At 37.3% G+C, this 22,864-nt stretch overlaps 1 protein-coding gene and 1 long non-coding RNA gene across 4 annotated transcripts in view; one reads left to right on the top strand and one right to left on the bottom strand.

Annotated features, from left to right (window-relative positions):
- Positions 1–22,864, top strand: part of LOC106836324 (NXPE family member 3-like) — an 87,530-nt gene that overhangs the window by 36,674 nt on the left and 27,992 nt on the right. Inside the window, exons 1-3 of one of the 3 annotated variants that reach the window (XM_070484326.1) lie at positions 6,025–6,375; positions 21,014–21,112; positions 21,551–21,702. In XM_070484326.1, the coding sequence (XP_070340427.1) occupies positions 21,634–21,702 (69 nt within the window). In that variant the 5' untranslated portion in view covers positions 6,025–6,375; positions 21,014–21,112; positions 21,551–21,633. Of the gene's footprint in view, positions 1–6,024; positions 6,376–21,013; positions 21,113–21,550; positions 21,703–22,864 lie in introns of those variants that run through there. The other 2 variants (XM_070484325.1, XM_044746729.2) reach the window with 2 other exon arrangements.
- On the bottom strand, positions 258–5,916 carry LOC123276761 (uncharacterized). The gene is made up of 3 exons (XR_011494133.1): positions 5,794–5,916; positions 1,796–1,843; positions 258–1,657 (listed from the first exon to the last, which is right to left on the bottom strand). It is a non-coding gene; the product is annotated as an uncharacterized lncRNA (long non-coding RNA).

Below are 22,864 nucleotides of genomic sequence, written 5' to 3'. Positions count from 1 at the left end.
GTAAGTTCTGGCTTGAACCAGCATTGTGTGGGTTGCCGGAGTGGGTGACATCCAGATACTACTGCACAATGTTTGATCAGGTGAGTGGAGGAACTGTCAGCAAGCTGCCCTCTTATCAGAGGTCCTCCTGTTGTTCTGAAAAACAAGCTCAGAAACTTTGGTTACTTTGTTTCCCATGTCAATCTTGGGGGTATGAGGCATGGTTTTACCATAATCCAGGGAAAAATACAACTCTTTCAATCTCAGTTTCAATCCTATTGTTTTTTTTTTTTTAATCATTTCTCAGTCTTGGGGAATGGGAGGGAAGACCTCTTTAGCTACTTCCTGCTGTTAAAAGGTGAAGATCAGGGTCAGAGGAATGAAATTGTTCTACCTTTATTTAAAATACTTTGGGTACCAGGTGGGGAGAGCAAGGAATGTTTTGCATGACTAATATTTTAGCACTTTGATCAATGGCTTTGGGACAACACTTAAGTCTATATTTTATAATTATATAGATGACCACACATATTAGCAAAATAGACAGTTGAAACTTTAGAATCCCCTCCATAATGGACCTGAATTATTGGGGAATCCAAGAGAAGAGGTCTATAAACCAATCGAGGTTAGGGCCTGGAAACTCAAGTGAAATCTGATGAAACAAAAAGAAAAACAAGAATAATGGTTGGAGCAAATCATAAATTAATTCTTGAGCCCAGGGGATGACCAGTCAAGAAGATTTTTAGCTGTCAGGGTCAAAGCATCCTTTGCAGTTTGAAATGTCTCTGATGATGTCATCAAGTGTTCAGGTAAACTTTTTGAGTGGCTTATACAGCTACAGCCATGAAGATTGTCTAAAATAGGCCATCATAGTGATCTCTCTTAAGTTTATACCAAGCCATCCAGTTTCAGTTTGCATGGCCTCAGGAAAAAAGGGTGGCCTCAATTCTCAATGATTTCAAATGAAAAGGATGAAAAAAATTGGAAACATTAGTTTGGAGATTTGTACCAGATATTTGAGGAAACTAGAAGAATTTGGCATTCAGTTCAGTTTATAGGTGGAAAACAAAAACCTCAAAGATACTTAATAGAATGAGAATCCACTATCTAAAAATGTGTACTATAGTTTTTACTGAAACATAATTTTTAAAAATAATTACACTCATGTTTACCCAAAATAGCCAAATTAAGACTCATTGGTTTGCAAAATAAGTCTAGTTTTAATAAACTTGGCCCAATTATTTACATAAGTACGGTAAAAATACCAATTGATCATAAAGTGTCTTTTAAATCTATTTTGCTGGAACTTTTTTATAAGGAATCTCAGATTGAACTTTAAAGGCCTCTTGGGGCCTGGAAAGTCAACCAAGGACTTGTCATCAGACTCTTCCTGCAATACCCACAGATTTGAGTGAATTCCTCTCCTTTTGATGTCCCCAAAATGCCCTAAGGTTCTTGCACCTGCCGGGGAATTGACCTTCATTACTTACCTGGGAAGGTTGCTGGGAACCCTGTAAGCAAGATTTTAGGCCAATATTTCCAAGCGGCTTTATTTGATCCATAAAGTCTACCCTTGTTCCTCAAAGCTGTTTGGCCATATCTGAGTTTATGTATGTTTTTCTCAAATATGACATTCCGTCAAAGCCATGGTAATATAACCAGTGTTTCTGATTGTGTCCTGTAGAAAACAGATTCTTGTTGAACTTATGCAAATAACTATATTGTCATGAATATAAGAATATTCATTCATTAAGAATTTTTAAATTTTGGAGGGATTAGATAGGGAGAAAAAGATAGATGCTTTAATTCTGCTTACAAATTTCTATAAGTCATAGTTCCTCAAGAGAAAAAGATCTCCTTAAACCTGGAAAAACACAATATAAAAAAATCAGCAATATTTCAAATGAAGTCATAAAAATTATAATCATCCACATCAATTTATTTATTCCCATGTAATCAATTTTTGATCTTGGTCTTCTGTTAGCAGTTTTATCAGGCCAACAGTTTCTCAGTTAGAGTTCTTATCCAGCTCAGTTTTATAATCTGAAAGTTCACCAGAAGCATGTATTTTAGAGCAAGTGTCAGAATCCTTTCCATGAATCTCTCTGAAGATGAAACATATTTTCAAAAACATCAGAGCAAAACATCTATCTGGAAATAATAAAACACTTAAAAATGGCAATTGAGAAAGAAAGACACTTGGCTATCTGTGACATACAACACTTTGAGATAATAACTAGAATTATGACTGACAACCAGGACAGATCATAACTTTTGGAATATCATATAATTAAAAAAAATTTATATTAATAACATTTACCCACATAATATAATCTAAGAAGGTCCACTATCATTTATTTGACAATGTTTCCCATGTAACTTAACACATCAAACAAGTCTAATAAGCTTAATATTTCTCTCTTTATAGAAAGAGAGGACAAGTTCTTTGAGAAATCCCAGGGCTGATTGGAAATTCTGAAAGTTTGTTTTTAAGTCATAAGAAAGATTTTTATCTAGGATTTGAACCCTCTGGGAAGTTTGTTAAAAATGTCAAAAGGTTTAAATATATTTGATCAAAAAGGATAACAAATTTTCGAGGACTTAATAAGACAAAACACAGATTCTTTATTTCCTAGGCAGATTACATTAAAGGTAAAGGAACTTTGTTTACAATTTCTTACTAAGAGAAGAGCAATAATCTGAGAAGACTTTGTCCTTTAATAGCAAGAAAAACCAAATTCTAAATTTGCACCAGTGTACTTTTTTTTTTGTCAAGGAAGATTCGCCCTGAGCTAACATCTGTGCCAGTCTTCATCTACTTTGTATGTGGGTCACCACTGCCACAACATGGCCACTGACAAGTGGTGTAGGTCCGTGCCTGTGAACCAAAGTGGACTGCCAAAGTGGAGTGTCCTGAAATCACTTGCTAGACCATGGGGCTGGCTGCTGTACCAGTGTACTTTTGATATAAAAATTTATTTATTTATTTTTTAAGATTTTATTTTTTCCTTTTTCTCCCCAAAGCCCCCCAGTACATAGTTGTGTATTCTTCGTTGTGGGTTCCTCTAGTTGTGGCATGTGGGATGCTGCCTCAGCGTGGTCTGACGAGCAGTGCCATGTCCGTGCCCAGGATTCGAACCGACGAAACACTGGGCCACCTGCAGCGGAGTGCGCGAACTTAACCACTCGGCCACGGGGCCAGCCCCTGATATTAAAATTTATTTTTTAAAAATTTATTTTAATCTTAGCCAGCTTGACCATGTACAAAACTCTTTCCTCAGGGTTTTACTTCCACAAACCTTTTGTCGCATTTTTTTACATTGAGAATTTGTCCCATGTCCTTTTTTTCTTTCTCTAGTGCTTGAGGACAAATTTGTCCTTTTAAATAAAACAAACAAAAATATTTTTATTTTTTATACTTCTTTACCAAAAACACATATCCTATTTTCTACTTTTCACATATAGTCCATTTTCTCAATTTTATAAGTTACAAAGCTGACCTAGAAAAGAAATGCAAGGCAACTGTTATAGAATAATTACAGATTTTACACTTAGAGGATAGCATAATTGCCTATACACTACATCAAATGAATATAAACTTCTTTTATATCATATAGTTAAAATAAGCCATACACTTTTTGGAAATAACAACATGAGGTTCACTTGTGTCTATAGGTTTATCCTGACGTTGCTCTGCTAACCTGGGAGTGATAGAACAGGCAGAGGCAAGAAGATCCCCACATTATTGCTGAAAGGGGTTGCTCTAAACTGAGTAAGCAGAATAAAGACTTGAAAGATGGAATAATAGCTTTGAAACTGATGGCAGAGCTACAAATATCTGGGAAGCCACCACCAGAATTTTTAGCTCAGTACTTTAGCAAGTACTTATAAGAAATGGGGGAATTTCTTTTAAACAAAGATTATTGTTTGGCTATAAATCTTAAAAGACAAGGCAGCAGAGGTTGAGCCTGTCAGAGAGTGATTACAGCTTGGCCTTGAGGAGTTATCACTGTGTGTACAGGACAGAAAGGGTGGTTGCTCCCGTATGGCCCTCTCTATCTGGCTGTGTAGCTCCTTGTGTTGCTCAATTTACTGTGGTATAAGAACAGTGGCTTTTAAACATGTTGGATCATCTCATGGTAAGAAATGTACTATATGTTATGGTCCAGTATGTGCCTATATATAAACATAAAATCATATAAGTAACAGAAATAAACATTTATTAAACTGACATGTATTTTTTATTTCAGTATATGCCATGCGTGTATTTTGTGAAATTACTGTCTTTCACTTAAATATGTAGATTTTATAATAAATTTATCTATATATTATAAATAAAATTGAAAAATATATATCATCCATTTATCCATATTGATAAACGTAGATGCCATGTACATTTTTTATTTACATAAATGTTACTTATAAGTTATCAATAGTCTGTTATCATAGTTTGAAAAATAGGAAGTTACAGTAAATCCTCCACAGTAGGAGAAAGCTCTTATCAAGGTTCCATTGTTTTTCATCTTTTAAAGGGGCTTGTGGTGCTTTGTCTGCACCCTCTCAGCATCAATGTGCCCTGTTTTCATAGAGTTAATTTATGATTATTACTCTAAGTGTTCTGACATTTTCTCTTTGATTCCTTTTGTATTCTCAGCTTTTTTCAACTTTAAAAAAAACTATTTGTTGGGGGCCGGCCTGGTGGCACAGTGGTTAAGTGCGCACATTCCATTTCGGTGGCCTGGGCTTTGCAGATTCGGATCCCGGGTGCCGACATGGCACAGCTTGGCAAGCCATGCTGTGGTAGGCGTCCCACATATAAAGTAGAGGAAGATGGGCACAGATGTTAGCTCAGGGCCAGTCTTCCTCAGCAAAAAAGAGGAGGGCTGGCAGCAGTTAGCTCAGGGCTAACCTTCCTCAAAAAAAAAAAAAAAGACTAAAAAAACTATTTGTCATCTTTATTTTCCATTGAAAACTAGGAAGCAGGCAATTGTGAACTGTCTATCATATATTAACATCCTGTAGTAGTTTAGCAAACCCATAAACACATTTTATAATTTCCAAAAGCATGTTTCTCTTTACAGAAAATTTATTAATGTGGCACAAAACATGTCTATTGATATACCCAAATTTGTTTGTCTCTGTAAAAAAACTAGGAAGCCCAAACTAGACAAACTTATGTTTAGCAACCAATATCTTAGTATTCCATCCTACCCGGAAATGATTTAGATATTTAATGAATAGCCATGATTAAGTTTAATATAGTATAAGTTTTTGTTTTATTTACATTTATTTGAACACTTTTTTTAACAATTATGTTTGGATTAGACATTAACTAGTTAAACATTACCCCAAGTTATTTTTCCTGCTGAAAAATTCCACAGCAGAAACAGCATGAGCCCATCCAACCAGTAAACCCAGGTAGAAAAAGTTGTATGTTGGCATTATATTCAATACTGATAACTCTGAAGACATTCCTGTTTTTATTAAACCGGCAAACTTAAACAAGCTTTTATTCACTAAAGATTATTTTTATATCATGTTAACTTGAAAGATATCTGGGCTAACTTCTATTACATTTAGAAATAATTTATATAAGCACTTACTTCAAGCCAATTAAATAGAGCTGCTTTAGAAATTTTACCATCCAGAGGCAGACAAATATATATAGAGGGAGACTCACATACATAAACATACGGTGGGGGACTGGAATTGGCCACCCCAAGACATGTGTCTTTGGTATGAGGATTATTTGGGGCTGGTTACTTTTAAAAACTGCAGACATGAGACAAACTCTGAAGAGTAGAATTTACTTACCCTTTGTTAAGAGAGATTTACATTTGTAAAGGAAATCTCCATCTGTAAAGGTGTCTCCCTCTCTGAACCAGGAAGAAGGGAAGATGCCTTTATCTCTAGAAACTCTTAATGTGGAAGACAAGGACTTAAATTTGCATAATAAACTCACGAGGTTTACCGTGCTTTTCTGGTAATCTCCCCTAACTGACTCCTCCCACTCCCAACTTCCTCCTTTTGTTTTTAGCTGAGGATGTTATTTAAGGTCACAGCTCTCACTGTTTTGGCAAGTTACTCAGTTTTCCCATGTCTCTCCCATGTATACACATTATAAAGCTTTGTTTAGTTTTCTCCTGTTATTCTGTCTTATGTGAATTTAATTCGATGTCTGGCCAGAAGGACCCAGGTTGGGTAGAGGAAATGTCTTCCTCACCTACAGTTTGGTGATCAGGGTGTGATAAAATTTCACTGGCTGGACACTGCTCACTCCTGGACTTCTGCAGCTGAGAGATCCTGGGCCCCTAACAAGAGCTGGCAAGAGGTAAGAGTTCTTACCACATCAGTCTCCCAGATCTCTGCCTGCAGGGTCCAATGGAAGCAAGAATGGTGAGGTTTTTTTTCTTTTCTAAATTTAGATTAGCAGGAGAAAATTTTGGTGAGGCTAGCTTCTTAGATTCAGCTACTCTAGAATTTGGTTGAATACTCCTTGGTTGTAGATCCTTTTCCTCTCAGAGATAGTACTTTCCTTGTCTCTGTCTTTTGTTGTTTTAAAATATTTTTAATTGCTTTTCTTCCCAAATCCCCCTAGTACATAGTTGTATATTTTAGTTGTGAGTCCTTCTAGTTGTGGCATGTGGGATGCCACCTCAACATGGCCTGACAAGTGGTGCCATGTCTGCGCCCAGGATCCAAACCGGCAAAACCCTGGGCTGCCGAAGTGAAGTGTGCGAACTTAACCATGTGGCCATGGGGCCAGCCCCTCTGTCTTTTCTTTTTTTGTCATAAGACACAGGCATCTCTATAAGCCTGTTGTCTGGGCCTTTTGTCTTGTTCTATGTCTTGAGAGCTTGGCTTTGTGACCTTTCTGGTCTCTGCCATCAGAGGATGCATGTACTGGGACACATCTTGGCGGCCAGTCGAGTAGACTGGGATTCTGGGACAGACTGTCTTTGTCCAGCTGTGTCAGCTCTCAGGGGAGTTTGTAATAAGGGATCCCAATTGCTTTCATAAGGGGTCTTTGTCATCTCAACTTTCATTGCTTGCTGTGCAATGAAGGTCTTTACTTTCTTAGACTATTTTTGGGAGTGAATTTTCTGGATCTCTTTTGGGGATGCCTCTTGCACCCATGGTTAAGCTTATTGGTATGAGTTGCTGTTAAGATCCTATTTGTCAATGTGGCGAGATGATGGATCATTTAAATTGGAAAAACTTCTAAATTGAGGAAAAAAGTTTGTGAGAGCTCTCATCATAAATTTTATTGGTACCTATGGAAAGTCCAAATTAAAAGGAAGCACACACAAAAATAATGACTAGCCTTAAGGCCCTGACTCAGGTTACAATTGAATTGATTAAATGTAAAAGTCTAAGTGCTGATAAGATTACAAAGGTAGGAATGCTTGAGCTGACTTTTTAACAAAGAGGCTATATCGACTTTACCTGAGTATGTTTTAAAATGTCTGGCTGGGGATACTTCCCCTATCCAGTATTATAAAATGAAGACCTATTGATAAAGTCCTAATGAAAGCTATTAGTAGAGGTATATGAGTTGATGGGATTCAGATGAAATTTATAGAAAATTGATATATTTATGGGGTTTATGTAAAGTGATTGTATCTCTTTTTGCTTGATTGTATTATAGATTGTATTGTGCAGACAGACATTGTCTCATTGGGGAATGTTTCCCCTGCCTGATTGTAAGACTCTTAAAAGTATGACACATTGTCCTGAAAGTTTTAGAAAACACAAATCTTTGACTCACCTCTTAAGTTAAAAATTTTCCTGATATAAAGAAGCAATTGGAAGGGTGTAGCTGGAGGGGTGAGTCAGCCTTTTCTTTTTCTTTCTTTTTTTTTTTTTTGTCTTTCAGGCTGTAATGCTATTCTTTGGGAGAACTGGAAGCAACGGTTTTTGTCTTGCAAATTTCTGCAAGGCCGGATGTGTGGTTCTAGCGGGAAGTTCAAAGTGCAGGTGTCTTTTGCCAATTGCAAAGCCTCCCTTCATTCCTCAAAATGCTCCCAGATGTTAGTTGAGACAAAAGAGTAAGACATTAGAAATAGATAGGGCAAGTATGCCCCAGAAACCCCATTTTTAAGAAAACTTGACTGGTTTCTCTGTATCTTTATGACGTAAATTTTCTGCTCCCATCTTCTCTAGGACATGAGAGCCATTCTTTGAAATGCAAATGTTTCTCAGAAACTAGTGAGTTTTGTATTGCACCTGATTCATAACAAAAATTTAACATCTCTGTCTGTGTCTACCTGCGTGTTTATGTATGTCTATATGTATGTTATATATGTGTGCTATTTTACCCCCAGATGGCATGGCCAAAATTAAGAGCTCTGTTTAATTGGCTTAAAGTAAGCACTTACGTAAATTCTAAATGCAATAGAAATTAACCCAATGTCTTTTAAGTTAACACAATATAGATTAATCCTTGGTAAATGAAAACTTGTTTGTTTGTTGGTTTGATTAAAATAGACATGTCTTCAGACTTACCATCACTGGATATGATGCAGGTGTGCAGCCTGGGTTTACTAGTAAAAAAAAGAAAAAAAGTTCATGTTATCCCTGTTACAAATTTGTCAGCATAATAACTTAGATTGATAGCTAATTTTGTCTAATGTCTCATGAAGTTTTTGTGGGTAATCTAAACATAATTATTTGGAACAAATGATTTAGATATAAATGAAATAAGAGTTTATAGATAAAATTTTAGCAATAATTATAGTTTATGGCATGTGTATTTAAAATAGCTTCCAAAATCACTGGTAACTTGAAACTTTGAAGTTTTGCTAGGTTAATTTAAATGATAAAATTCATTGAGTGTCTAGATCATTTCCAAATAAGATATTAGACATTAATTATTAAATGTAAGTTTATCTACTTTTGGCTTCTCATTGCAGAGAGGCTAACAGTGTTTGAGTCTATTAGTAAACATGCCTTGTGTTTTATTACTTGAAGTAGTATGTTTCCTAGAAATTATGAAAAGTGTTTAGAATGCTCATATAAAAGACAGTTCATAGTTGCTCACCTTTTTAGTTTTTACTATGGTTTGTTAAGGGCTAAAATTCTAATTAATATATGTAATTAAAACTACCGAAAGCTAATAAGGAAAACAGGTCTGTATTCAAGGAAAGTAAAATGTATGTTTTCAGTAAGGAAGGTATAAAGAATGGAAGTATTTTTGTTTGCTGGCTTAAGAAAGATAACTTTGTCCTAAAGTCTTCCTAGAAAGGAAGAAAGGAGGCATGGGACAAATTCTGAATGTAAAAACAAAGCTGTAGAAGGTTTTTGAAGGAGAAATTCTGAAAGGAGTTTTATGCTAGTCAAGTTGACTAAGATCAAAGTAAATCCAATTAAGTAAATGAGTTTTAATGTTAAAAATAAGCTGGTGAAGAAATTAAAATTTGGTATTCTCTCAAAGGATAATTTTCCTGAACTTTTAGTCTGCTCTTGGTGAAGAGAGTATGGAAAGCTTTTTCTTTAAGTAGATTAGCAGAAGGGTAGGGATTTTATGTTTTATCAAAATAAATTTCCCATATTGTTTATTAAGTCTTTAACCACAGGTGCTAAGGTCTTAAAGCTATTTAATCTTTTGGATTTCCCTAAAAATCTTTAGTTGTCACTATGCTTAAATGGATAACTAAACATTGTTTCAAAGAGATCTATGGTATTATGTGGGTAAATGTTATTGATATAGGTGTTTAAAAAATTATGTAGCATTCCTAAAATTCTGATATGTCCTGGTTATCAAGCACAATTCTGGTTATTATCTTAAAGTGTTGTATGTCACAGAAATCACCAAGTTTCTTTGTCAATTGTCATCTTTAAGTCTTTTGTCACTTACAGACAGTTATTATTTTACTCTGAAGCTTTTGCAAATATGTTTCATCTTCAGAGAGATTCATGGAAAGGCCTCTGACATTTACTCTGGAATGCAGGTTTCTGATAAACCTTCAGATCTTAAAACTGAACTGGGTAAGAAATTACAGAACTCTAATGGAGAAACTAATGACCTCATAAATCTGCTAATAGAAGATTAATATTAAGAATCAATTATATAGGACCGTATGAGCTGATGAGGGTGATTATAATTTTTTAAGACTTTTCATTTGAAATATTGTTGATTTTTTAATTTTTTTCTCAGATTTAAGGACATCTTTTTCTCTTTTCTCTTATGCTAACTACGATGTATAGCAATTTGGTGAAATTATACCTTTGTGAGCAGAATTGAAGCATTTGTCTTTTTCTCCCTATCTGATCCCTCCAGAATTTGGAAACTCTTAGTAAGTATTGTTATTTTCATGGCAATATAGTTACTTGCATAAGTTCAATAAGAATCTTTTCTTCTTATAACAGGACACAATTGGAAACACTGGTTATCTTACCAAAGCTTTGACTGCAATGTCATATTTGAGAGAAACAGGCATAGACTTATATATGACCAGACAGATTTTGAGAAACAAAGATTGGACTTTATGGAATAAAGCCACTTGGAAATATTGGCTTGGTACCTTTTTTACAGAGATTCCAGCAATTACTTATCTGGTAAGTAAGGAAGCTCACTTATCTGGCAGGTGCAAGGAACCTCAAAATATTTTGGGGGACCTCGAGAAGAGAGGAGTCCACCAAAATCTGTAGTTACAGGGAGGCAAAATCTAATGGCAAGTCCTTGGCTTGGCTTTTTCAGCCTCAAGAAGCCTTTAAAGTTCAATCTGAGATTCCTCATAAAAAATTCCAGCAAGGCAGATTTAAGAGCTTATGTGATCAATTGCTATTCTTGGGGCACTTATGTGAATAATTGGGCCAAGTTTTTTTGAAACCACTTATTTTGCAACCGTTTAGTCTTAATTTGTCTATCTTTGGTAAAAATGGGGGTGACTTTAGAGAGAAAAATTATGTTTCAGTAAAAAACTATAATACACATTTGTGGATATTAGATCCTAGTTCTGTTAATTGTCTTTGAGGGTTTTTTTCTACCTGTGAACTGGACTGGATCCTGAACTCTTCAAGTCTCCTGAACTTTCTGACTACAAATCCCCAAAACTAATGTTTTCAATTTTTTCCCTCATTTTCATTTGGAATCATTGAGAATTGAACCTGCCCTTTTTCCTGAAGCCTTGCAAACTGAAGCTAAACAACTTGATATAAACATACACAGCAATGGTAAGATGTAAACCTCTTAGAAAGATACCTGAATGCCCGATGACATCATTAAAAACATATCAAGCTGCAAAAGATGCTTTGACTCTGACAACTAGAAATCTTCTTGACTGGCTGCCCCTTGGGCTTAGGAACTGGTTTATAATTTGCTCCAACCATTAACGTTGTTTTTCTTTTTATTTCCATAGAAATATTTACTAAATACCTGATTGCTTCCTTCCACAAATAGGCCCAACTTTGGGAGACCTCCTGCATCATCACCTTCTAAAATGAATTTAATTGGACTGATCTATTATCAGGACTAAGAAATGTTCAGTGAGATGAAACAATCTACCACTCAACTTCTGGACCATGAAACTTCTTAAAATTTCAAAGGACTGTGAAACTTAAAAATTTCAAAGGCAGGACTGTGGGGGAGTGGAATTGGCCACCCCAAGACATGTGTCTTTGGTATGAGGATTATTTGGGGCTGGTTACTTTTAAAAACTGCAGACATGAGACAAACTCTGAAGAGTAGAAATTACTTACCCTTTGTTAAGAGAGATTTACATTTGTAAAGGAAATCTCTATCTGTAAAGGTGTCTCCCTCTCTGAACCAGGAAGAAGGGAAGATGACTTTATCTCTAGAAACTCTTAATGTGGAAGGCAAGGACTTAAATCTGCATAACAAACTCACTCGGTTTACTGTGCTTTTCTGGTAATCTCCTCTAACTGACTCCTCCCACCCCCAACGTCCTCCTTTTGTCTTTAGCTGAGGATGTTATTTAAGGCGACAGCTTCTGCCATTTTGGTGAGTTACTCAGTTTTTCTAGGTCTCTCCCATGAATACATGTTATAAAGCTTTGGTTAATTTTCTCCTGTTATTCTGTCTCATATGAATTTAACTTGTAGTCTGGCCAGAAGGACCTAGAGTGGGTAGAGGAAATGTCTTCCTCACCTACAATACACACACAGATATAGACAGAGACTTCTAAAATTTTAGCCACATCTCAGGCACAAAACTCGAAAGAATTTTTGGAGCCAGATAGCTTCCTGGCTGTTGCACCTGTTCAGATGGCTAAAGATTTTTTACTAAAAATTCTTTTCTTTTGTGGTAAGGATCCTTTTTAGAGCTGTTTTTGAAGTCATTTTATCTTTTAGAAGCTTCTGTATATTAATCAAAGAATGCATTCCATTGTTTCTGAGAGGTATGATAGCCCCCTTTTTCCAATTGAGCACACAAAGAAACCAATTTGGGAATATCAAAGGAGCTCCATTGTGGCCAGTGTAATTTTAGATCATCTCTAGTAATTTGGACCCACAGGGGAAGGAACTTGCAACTGTTTGGTCAATAATTTTTGTACATAAAGGCTGCAGGAGTGATGGCAGGAAGTTGGCCATTTTCTACTTTTCTTGAGCAATCTTTAGACCAAAAGTTTGTTCTGAAGTCCATCCTGAATGGAGACAACTCCCTGTATTGGAGACACCTCCCTGGAGAAAATTCCCTGGAGAAACCCCCTTGGAAACCAGCTGCAGCTGAACCTTATTAGGGAATCCCCTCTTAAGGAGCCTCTAGACCTCTATCAAAGTATGGGAGCTCAAGGATGCGAGAGGGCCTTACCTTGATCCTCCTCCTGAGGCCATTGGAGATGTGGAGGAACAGTCAAAGGGCTCTGGGCTGTGCCAGCATGCAATGTCCAGTAGACCCCCAAGAGGAAATCTGGTAGCCATTTCACATCCCATCCTCATCACCAGAAATGTTAACTGAAATGAGCAGCTTTATGAGGCAAAGATAATTTTTACAGAAAAGTGAGGTTTATTAAAAGGTTTGCAAACTGGGGAGGTACACCTCAACCCTCAAGTTGATAGGTGAGCTACCCTTTGGTCTTTGGGGGGCTGCTTCATTTTTTTGTAAGGTAGATTGACCTTGAGCTAACACCTGTGCCAATCTTCCTCTATGTTATGTGGGATGCCTCCACAGCATAGCTTGATGAGAAATGCATAGATCCACACCTGGGATCCAAACCTGTGAATCCTGGGCCATCAAAGCAGAGTGCACAAACATAATTACTACCCCAATGGGCCAGCCCCTGTGTGGCCAGTTTTTAAAGGCAAAAAGTGCAGAGTTTGCAAGACTAAGGCTGAGTCCAGTTCTGATTGGTTCCCCTTTCCAGCTATAGTGTATCTTGCGTCTGGGGCTTTCTAAATGTCCTAACTGCAGGGAAAGGCTACTGCATTGTTCTCTGGCCATCTGGTGACAATCAAGGTTCAAATGTAATTTTTTGTTTCTGCTCGTAGTTCCACCTTGAGGTAGTCATTGTAACTGTCATGTCCACTCTGGCCTTGTTCTTATCTCTTTCTTTTATCAATGATATTGATATTGAGCCTGAAGTGAGTTTGCTCACCCATTGTGCAGCAAGCCAATCTCTGACACTGGGTGTAGTGGAATAACGTAGGAATTTTATTACTGGACAGTGCTGAGCAAGTAGAGAGGACAGCTAATGTTGAAACCCCAAACTCTCTGAAAAGCTAACAGGATGGGTTTTTGTTTGGTGTTTTAGGTAGGGGAGGGGGAGCATACGGCCTTGTTTGTCAGAGCTTTCCCACCAGCCTGTGTTTGGCCTTGAGATGACTTGCAGAGAGGAGGGAGCCCATAACCTTGTTGATCAGCAGCTTTCCCACCAGCCTGCATCTCTTTGTAGGGAGGAGATAATGAAAATAGGTTCTTGCCCTTGGCTGTGTCTGTCTTCATGGAGAATAGTGGATTCTGGAGCTAGGGAGCCAGGGAGTAAGCAGGGAAGGAGTGCTTTGGTTTTAACCCCATATATGCTGTGTTTGATGTAGGGAAACCCATATCAGGGCTAGTATCAATCCCCCTCCCCATTTTATGTTTATCCCTCAATCTTGAGGCATTTGCGGTGGTGACCAATCTGGCTACTTCCTGCTGAATTGGGGCACAGGTTGTGTCATTTCACTGAACCAGTCTTTTAATAAGGTGGTGATGCAGGTAGGCTCCCAAAGTTAGACCTGTATCATGTAAGTAAGGAACCAGGTATTTAATAAGAAGTTTTTCTAGAGAAACAAAAAGAGAAAAACAAGGTTAACGGTTGGAGCAAATTGTAAACTAGTTCTTAAACCCAGGGGTCAGCCAATCAAGATTTCTAGAAGTCAGGATTGAAGCATCCTTTTGCAGTTTGAAATGTCTCTGATGGTGTCATCGGGAACTGAGGTAGCTTGTTGAGTGGCTTCCACAGCAGCAGACATGAATCCCTCTTAAGTTTATATTAAGTCCTCCAGCTTCAGTTTGCAAGGCTTCAGGAAAAGGGTAGATTTAGTTTTTAATGATTCTGAATGAAAATGATGGAAAAAACCTGAAAATGTTAGTTTGGAGGTTTGTAGCCAGATATTTCAGTAGACTAGAAGTATTCAGGATCCAGTCTAGTCAACAGATGTAACAAAGATCTTAAAGGCAATTGACAGAACCAAAATCCAATATCCACAAATGTGTATTATAGTTTTTATTGAAACATAATCTTTCTCTTTAAAATCACCCTCAGTTTTATAAATATGGCCAAATTAAGACTAACTGGTTTGCAAAATAAGTCTAGTTTTAATAAATTTGGCATCATTATTTACCTAAGTACTGCAAGAATAGTAATTGATCACATAGACTCTTTTAAATTTGCTTTGCTGGAACATTTTATAAGGAATCTCAGGTTGAATTTCAAGGGTCTCTCAAGACCAGGAAAGCCACACCAAGAAACTTGTCATTAGATTTTGCCTGCAGTACCTACAGATTTGGGTGAATTCCTCTCTTTGTGAGGTTCCCTGAAATATTGAGGTTCCTTGTATCTGCCAGAAGGAATGACAGCCTTTACTCAACCTCACCGGGTTACTGAACCCATATGCAAGGTACCAGGCCAATATTTCCAAATGGCTTTATTCCATAAAGTCAACCTTTGTTCCTCAAAAGCTGTCTTCTTATATCCAAGCCTGTATTTTTTTTTTCAAATATGATGTTCTAGTCAAAGCCTTGGTATTATAACCAGTGTTTCCAATTGTGTACTGATATAAGAAGAACAAATTCTTATTGGACTTATGCAAACAACCATATTGCCATGAGAATAAGAATACCTACTCACTAAGAATTTCCAAATTCTGGAAGGCTAAGGTAGGGAGAGAAAGATAAATGCTTCAATTTTGTTTATAAATTGTTATAAATCATAGTTCCTTAAGAGAATAGAGAAAAAGGTTTTCTTAAATCTGGAAAAAAACCAAAACATCAAAAATCAGTAATATGTCAGGCAAAAAGTCATAAAAATTATAATCGTTCCTATCAGTTTATTCTGTCCTGTGTAATTGGTTATTGATCTTAACCTTCTGTTAGCAGTTTGTGAGGTCACCAGTTTCTCTGTTAGAGTTCTGTAATTTCTACCCAGTTTAGTTTTGCAATCTGAACATTTATCAGAACCTGTACTCTAGAGTAAGCACCAGAGTCCTTTCCATGAATTTCTCTGAAGATGAAACATATTTGTAAAAACATCAAAGTTAAACAACTGTTTGTAAATAACAAAACATTCAAAAATGGTAATTGACATAGACACTTGACCATTCCTATGACGTATAACATTTTGAGATCATAACCAGAATCATGGCTGACAATCAGAACAGATCAGAATTTTAGATAAGTTTAAAAATACTTATATTAATAACACTCATTTACATAATACCATTTAAGAAAGTTTATCATAACTTATTTGACAATGCTTCCCATGTAATTTAACATACCAAACAAGCCTAATTAAATAAGCATTTTTTCTTAGAGGAAGAGAGCAAATCTCTCTGAGAAGTCCCAGGGGCCCTCTGAAAATCCCCAGAGAAAATTTCCCTCCTCATCCGGGTCAAAAGAAAGCTTTTATTCAGGACTTGAATATTTGTGTGTGTGTAGGAAGCTTGTCAAAAGTACTAAAAGTTGGGGCCGGCCCTGCGGCTGAGTGGTTAAGTTCGCGTGCTCCACTTTGGCAGCCCAGGGTCTCACCAGTTCGGATCCCAGGCTCGGACATGGCACCGCTCATCAGGCCCTGTTGAGGTGGCATCCCACATGTCACAACTAGAAGCACCCACAACTAAAAGTATACAACTATCTACTGAGGGAATTGGGGGAGAAAAAGCAAAAAAAAAAAAAAAGCTTGGCAAGTTGTTAGCTCAGATGCCAATCTTTAAAAAAAATATATTAAAAGCTTTAAAACATCTGTTTAGACAGGAAACAAAGCTCACTGTGAAACCATGTTCAGGTATCTATTTAAAGTGACCACAGAACCAATCAAAGGGAAACAGAGTTAAAATAGTCCAAAAAACCTTTTTATAATCTTTTTATCAAGAGCAGATTACAAGTTTAGGAAAATTATCCTTTTAAGAAAGAGGAAACCAAGTTTTAATTTTGTACCAGTTTACTTTTGACATATAAATTTATTTAATTGGATTTACTTTAGTCTTAGCCAAATTGACCATGCACAAAATTTTACAGGGCTTTGCTTTCACAAACCTTTTGTTGCTTTTTTACATTCAGAATTTGTCCCAGTACTTTAGGGCAAATTTATCTTTCTTAACTCAAGAAACAAAAATATTTTTAATTTTTATACCTTTTTACTGAAAACATATATTTTATTTTCCTTGCATACAGATCTTTTAGAAATATGTGTTTTCTCATAGAAAATTCCTCAGCATACATAAAACATGTTTATCAATAAACCCAAGTATTTTTAAATTTATTTGATGTAAGAAACCAAAGGTAGACAAATCTATGCTTAGTAGTTAACCTTTAATATTTTATCTTATGTGGAAATGACTTAGATACCCAATACACTTTTATTATTTAACTTAACTTAGTAAAGCTATAAAGTTTGTTTCCAAAAAGATTTTGGAAGCTGTTTTTTAAGTATGTAGACTATAAAACATAATTATTGTACTTAAAAACTTTTATCCAGTTTTAATAATTATGTTTAAATTACTTTTAAAAACTTTATGTGACACTAAAGCAGTTAACCATCATTTTAAGTTGTTTTAAGTACATACATCATAATATATATAATTTATTGTTAAATACTTTTTCCAAAAACTTTTAGCCTTTTACATTTATTTAGTTTACCTGTTCTCAACAATTATATTTAGATTGTCCACAAAAACCTCATGAAACATTAAACAAAGTCAGCTATTATATTAAGTTATTAGTTTTGCTGATAAATTTTGTAACAGAGATGACATGAGCTCATTTGACCAGTAGACCCAGGCTGTATGTCTACCTCATATCCAGTGCCAATAACTTTGAGGACATGTGTATTTTAAATCAAACCAGCAAACTTAGACAGGCTTTCGTTCATCAAAGATCATTTTCTATCATGTTAAATAACTTTGTCTCTTAGAAGTTTTTGCATATTAATTAAAGACTGTATTCTACTATGAGAGATTTTGAATCCTCTCTTTTCTGAAACAGGTTTCCCAGAACGGCCCTTACAATTCCAAATTATCTCAAAAGTTTACATATTTTTACTTTTCACTTTTAGATCAGGAATTTTGGGAAGTTGAAGGGAAGCTCAGCTTGCTGGGAAGCTCAGCAAGAGAGTAAACAAAAGCAGCAGATCTGAGTTGGGCTGCTGGCATGTTTAAATTATTTAATTATTTTCTCTTAAAGAGGAAGTAAAGTGTTTCTGATTTTATTTAGAAGCCTCAAAAGATTAAAACAGGTTTCCCATTGTAGCTGGCTTTTCCAACTGCATATGTAAATACACCAGTTTGGGTGAACTGAAATTGGCCCATTTAAGTTTATCGATTTCTATAAAACTTTATCTTAGTTATACTAACTCTTAGACTTTTAATTATAACTTACATTAGAATTCCATTAACAAGTTTTGGTATTACAATATTGTGTAGGGGAAGCATTCCCAGTTAGACAGAACATTTATTCCCAAAGCAAATATCCAGGAAAAGTTGACATAACCTCTTCATATGATACTAGCTTAAACACTTTAATTTTTATGGTCTTATTAGCATTAGTAGCCTAACTGTTGCCCCAAACAATTGCTGGTCAGGTTTTTCACTCTGATTTCTGCCTCCTGACCTTTTAAATTTTTCAAACTGGGGTAAATAGAACAGGTTTGTCTGATGTCCTTTAATGTTGGGGAGCCAATGGGGGGGGGTCCCTTTAGCCCATCCAACCTTAGGCAGTGTTTTATTAAAACCTTTGTTTTAAATTTATTCGTGTCTGTTTCATTTATCCCATTTTTCTTTTTAATAACTAGCTCAAGATTTTCATCCTGTTGGCGTGAGTTCTGTGACTCTTCCCTTTCTGATTTCTCTTTGTTAACTTAATGTTTTCATTAGCATCTGTAAGACAATGAGAAGAAACTGAGACCCCCCCCAAGTTTAAGTTTTTAAGACTAGTCATTACATTTTTCTTTTGATTTAGTCTTTTTATAGGTACCATAAAACACCTGTTTATCATGAGAGCTCTCTAAAAAGTTTCCCAACTTAAGGATCCATTGTTGGCTATTTTTCTTTCTCTGGAGTCTAAAGAACGTTGTGGCCACGTGGTGTTACAAAAGATAATCATCCCTCTTTAGACATTGGCTTATAGCTATAGGTTGACCAGTCAGCCAAAGTTTTTCCCAAGGGGCTCTTAGGTGGAATAGATGCGGCACCTCCCATGTTAACACTTTTAAAAGGACAGACAAACAGCAAATACCAAACAAGCGCACTTTCCCCAAAACCCTCGGCCACAAACGGAAGCCAGAATAAAGACCAAAACCAAAACCAAAACTAAAAACCAAAGTGCTTCCAGTCCCAGCTTAGTCCATGTCCTACACTCGGTGGGTGCCCAACAAATGAAGATCTGCTATGCAGATCTTCCCAAATGAGCAAGGACAAGGGACCTCGGTTGTGCACACCCGAGGGACTTACCAAAATCTGGCTGGGGCATCACGACTTCAAAATAAACGGAGCCCAGAGGGCTGCCAGGTATCCGTTATTTCTAGCTCGTCCTGTTGGAAAAGGTTAGCACAAGGACAAAAACAAAAACTACCAGCTACTTACAAGAGACATTTTCCTAAGTCCTGAACCTAGTTTCTTCCACCACCAAAGCAAAAGCCCCAATGATGTCTGGTTAGCAGCCAGTCGCCTGGGGCTGTCCCTGAGACAAGGGGCTCAGGCAGCTGCAGGACAGCTTCCAAGGGAGGCCTTTGGCCAGAGGTTAGTGTGCAACACATGAGGCGTTGTCCAGAGTTCATTGACCTCCCCGCCTTCCAGGGACACTGGGCCTGCGCCCTACATGAAGGAATGTGTCTGGGCTTGGGGCCAAAGATGGCCACTTTGGCCCTGACTCTAAGGCACAAGTTACAAAGAATATGTCCTGCATCATGTTCCTTGTCTGGGCTGGTCACCCCTAAGGGCATCTGACAGGACTTTAGAAACATCCCATTCGTGGGAACAAAAAAGATAGAAACACCATATCCGTGGGAACAAGAAGAAATAACTCAAAAGTATCCAAATGTCTGAAACCCTGAGTCAGAACCTAGAGAAACCTTAGGATAAAAGGGAGTCACAGGCATAGAACAATTGGGAGTCTCACTGAGGAAAGGATACTTTGCCTCAGACCCAGACAATCGGAGCTCCCACCATCCATCGTACAAACTATTGGGACTTCCCTGGCTGATTGTGGTGTGGATGTTGTAAATACCGATTTGTTGTTCCCCTTTATCCCTACTCCTTGTTATTTTCCCTTTATCAATAGACTTTGATTGCTTAAACAACCAAGTAGCCTTGGCGGTACCTGTCATTCCTTGCCCTTTGGGGCTGTAGACAACAGACGTCCACTTGGGATATGGTCCCTTCTTGGTCGCCAAATTGATATTGAACCTGAAGTGAGTTCACTCACCCATTGTGCAGCAAGCCAATCTCTGACACTGGGTGTAGTGGAAGAAAGTAGGAATTTTATTTTTGCACAGCGCTGAGCAAGGAGAGAGGGCAGATAATGCTGAAATCCCAAACTCTCTGAAAAGCTAACAGGATGGGTTTTTGTTTGGGGTTTTAGGTAGGGGAGGGGGAGCATATGGCCTTGCTGGTCAGCAGCTTTCCCACCAGCCTGTATCTCTTTGTAAGGAGGAGATAATGAATCCAGGTTCTTGTCCTTGGCTGTGTCTGTCTCCATGGAGAATAGTGGATTCTGGAGCCAGGGAGTAAGCAGGGAATGAGTGCTTCGGTTTTGACCCCATATATGCTGGGTTTAATGTAGGGAAATCAATATCAGGGCTGGTATCAATACGAAAGATATATGGAAATCATAAATGTCCTGATGGTTATCTGGGAGAGGTTGAAGGGAAAACAACTGAGGAAGTATTTTTTGTTTATACAAATTTGAGATGTGTACAGCAAACTGCTGCAATTTGATAGAGCTGGGTGGCTGGCACACCAAGGCTTAGTTGTAATTTTCTTATTCTTCTCTGTAGGTTTGAAATTTTTATAAAGATAATGGATAACTGCACCTTTAATTTTCTAGATTTTATTGCTTTTCTCTTCAAAATGAATGTCTTTGAATTTTTACAATGAGTAAGTTTAAGGAAAAATGTTAAGTAAAAAACAGTGTAGACAGGATATGGATATGACAAAATCATATGAAATTCCTAGTGCATGATTGAAGGATGGGGAATACTGATACGGTTTGCATTGTCTCTTTCTACCCCAGCTGATTCAGAGCGTCGGAATCAAATTTGAACCACAATCAACAATAAGAATGTTGATCATTGTTTTGGCATATTTATATTATATTCCTTTGGATTGATATTCCAGCTCTCTATTCTACCGTATTATTATTTTACCATATGTATTTCAGGACAGTGGGCACTGACGCATGCTGAACCCCACCCTGACTCCCGCAGACCTAAGTCACTTCTCCATGATCCTCTGGAATAATCCACGCTGACACTCTCAGGTAGATACACTCTCCCTACGCTGGGAATTTGTCATGCCAAAGTCCTCCCATTTTAGGGTCACAATATATCAGTAAAAAACTACAATGAACACCAAATACATTTTATGAAAATTTACAAATGGATGACAAAATGTAAGTTCTCTCACTGATGGCTTTTGGATATGGTGAATTATTATTTAAAACAGTTGTGAAAGAGGTAATGCCTCAGTTGCGTAAGCCTGGCTTAGTGTAAAGACCCCAGGGTGTCCTTGGCAACCTAGAATGGAATCTGCCTGCTTACAGGAAGCTGCATTGGTTCCAAAGGGCAGAAAGTGAGACTCCGAATTCTAGGGGGAAACTAGGACCTATAAAGGTGTATTTTTGAGAGAAACAGGGCTGTAAACTTCCACGTCCTCTTGTGGAAAGTTACCAGAGTTAACACATTTTATTTTATTGCAGGGCTCTGTTAAAGTTTTATTGCTTTATGTTCTACCTGAGTCCTTGGTTCATATTGGATATTTCAGAGAAAAGTCTAGGCTGCCATGGGTCCATTCGTGGAGCAACTCAAGGGGTACAAGAACCTGATTGTGGCACTGGTTTTTCTGGTTTGGGTGAGTACTACCCTTGCCTTTGCTCCTTCTGATCGCTGGCTCATTTGTTCTCTCCTCCTGCAACCTCAGGTTTGGGTTGATTATTTCTTTAATCTGGGAGAGGGGACTGAGGGAAGGTCTCCATCTCCTTACCTCCGCCCCTGTATGACTCTAGGAGCAACAGTTGTAGGGTGGGATGTCATCCTCAGGAGGAGGGTCAGTGGTTGTGTGTTGGGGTCTATGAGGGAATACAGAACACAAACCCGGAAGCAATTGTTCCAGGAAATGCCAACGGAGGGAAAAAAAGCAATTCCCCTTGTTCTTAGTCCTCTCACCCTTCAAAGGTGTTTTCCTTTCTGCCCCAGCGTAAGAAAAAAAGATAGTCTATGATGTCCAGTTCTGCTTTTTAGCAGAAGAAAAAGAAGCACAGATTCAGAAAGAAAAAATCCCTGTCTGGAAAGAGAATGGGCAATTGCCTGGACTCGACTTTGTTTTGTCTTTTGGGAGCTTGGGAATGGCACGAAGCTAAGAATGCCTCCAGAAGAAAGCCTTTCCCTGTTGTCCTTAGGTCAAAACTGGAGTTCTGGGCCTTCATGTTGCTGTAGATGGATTTTCTTTGGCCTGTTCAAACTCCCGTTGAAAACAGTTGAATGGGTTGTTAATATTTAAACAGTAGGAGATTTCACATGAAAATATTGATTTCTGGTTCGTGTTAAGTGGTTGATCTGACAAGATGGGTTCAATAAATTGGTCTTTATTCTAGGAGCATGAAGGAGCTTGGCAGGGGAACCCTCACTCTTTAACAATCAGGTCCAAAGAAAGCGTTGATTTCTTTTCCTGAGTAACCTTTCCCTGTGAGAAGGAATGAGACTTCCAGATGCAGCAGCCAAAACTTTGCACCTTTACAAACAATTGAACTATAACTTACATAAAAATATATAAGTTGAAAGTGCTCAATGAAATAAAAGATAACATACCTGTGTATGTTATCATCACTCCAGTCAAGAAATAGAAATTACTGGTACCCCGAGAAGTTCCTCTTATGTCTCCTTCCCTCTCACTACCGCCCTCTGTTCTTTTCAACTATAAACATTACAGTTTACTTTTGCCTGATTTTGCATTTTATAAAATGTAATTATACACTGTGTACTCTTTTATATGTATCTTCTTTCACTCAATATTT

This window comes from Equus asinus, chromosome 14, assembly GCF_041296235.1.
Source record: "Equus asinus isolate D_3611 breed Donkey chromosome 14, EquAss-T2T_v2, whole genome shotgun sequence".
In the NCBI taxonomy this organism is placed as follows: Eukaryota; Metazoa; Chordata; class Mammalia; order Perissodactyla; family Equidae; genus Equus; species Equus asinus.
The sequence above is the reverse complement of the archived record's forward strand: the minus strand, read 5'-3'. Positions and strand labels throughout refer to the sequence as shown.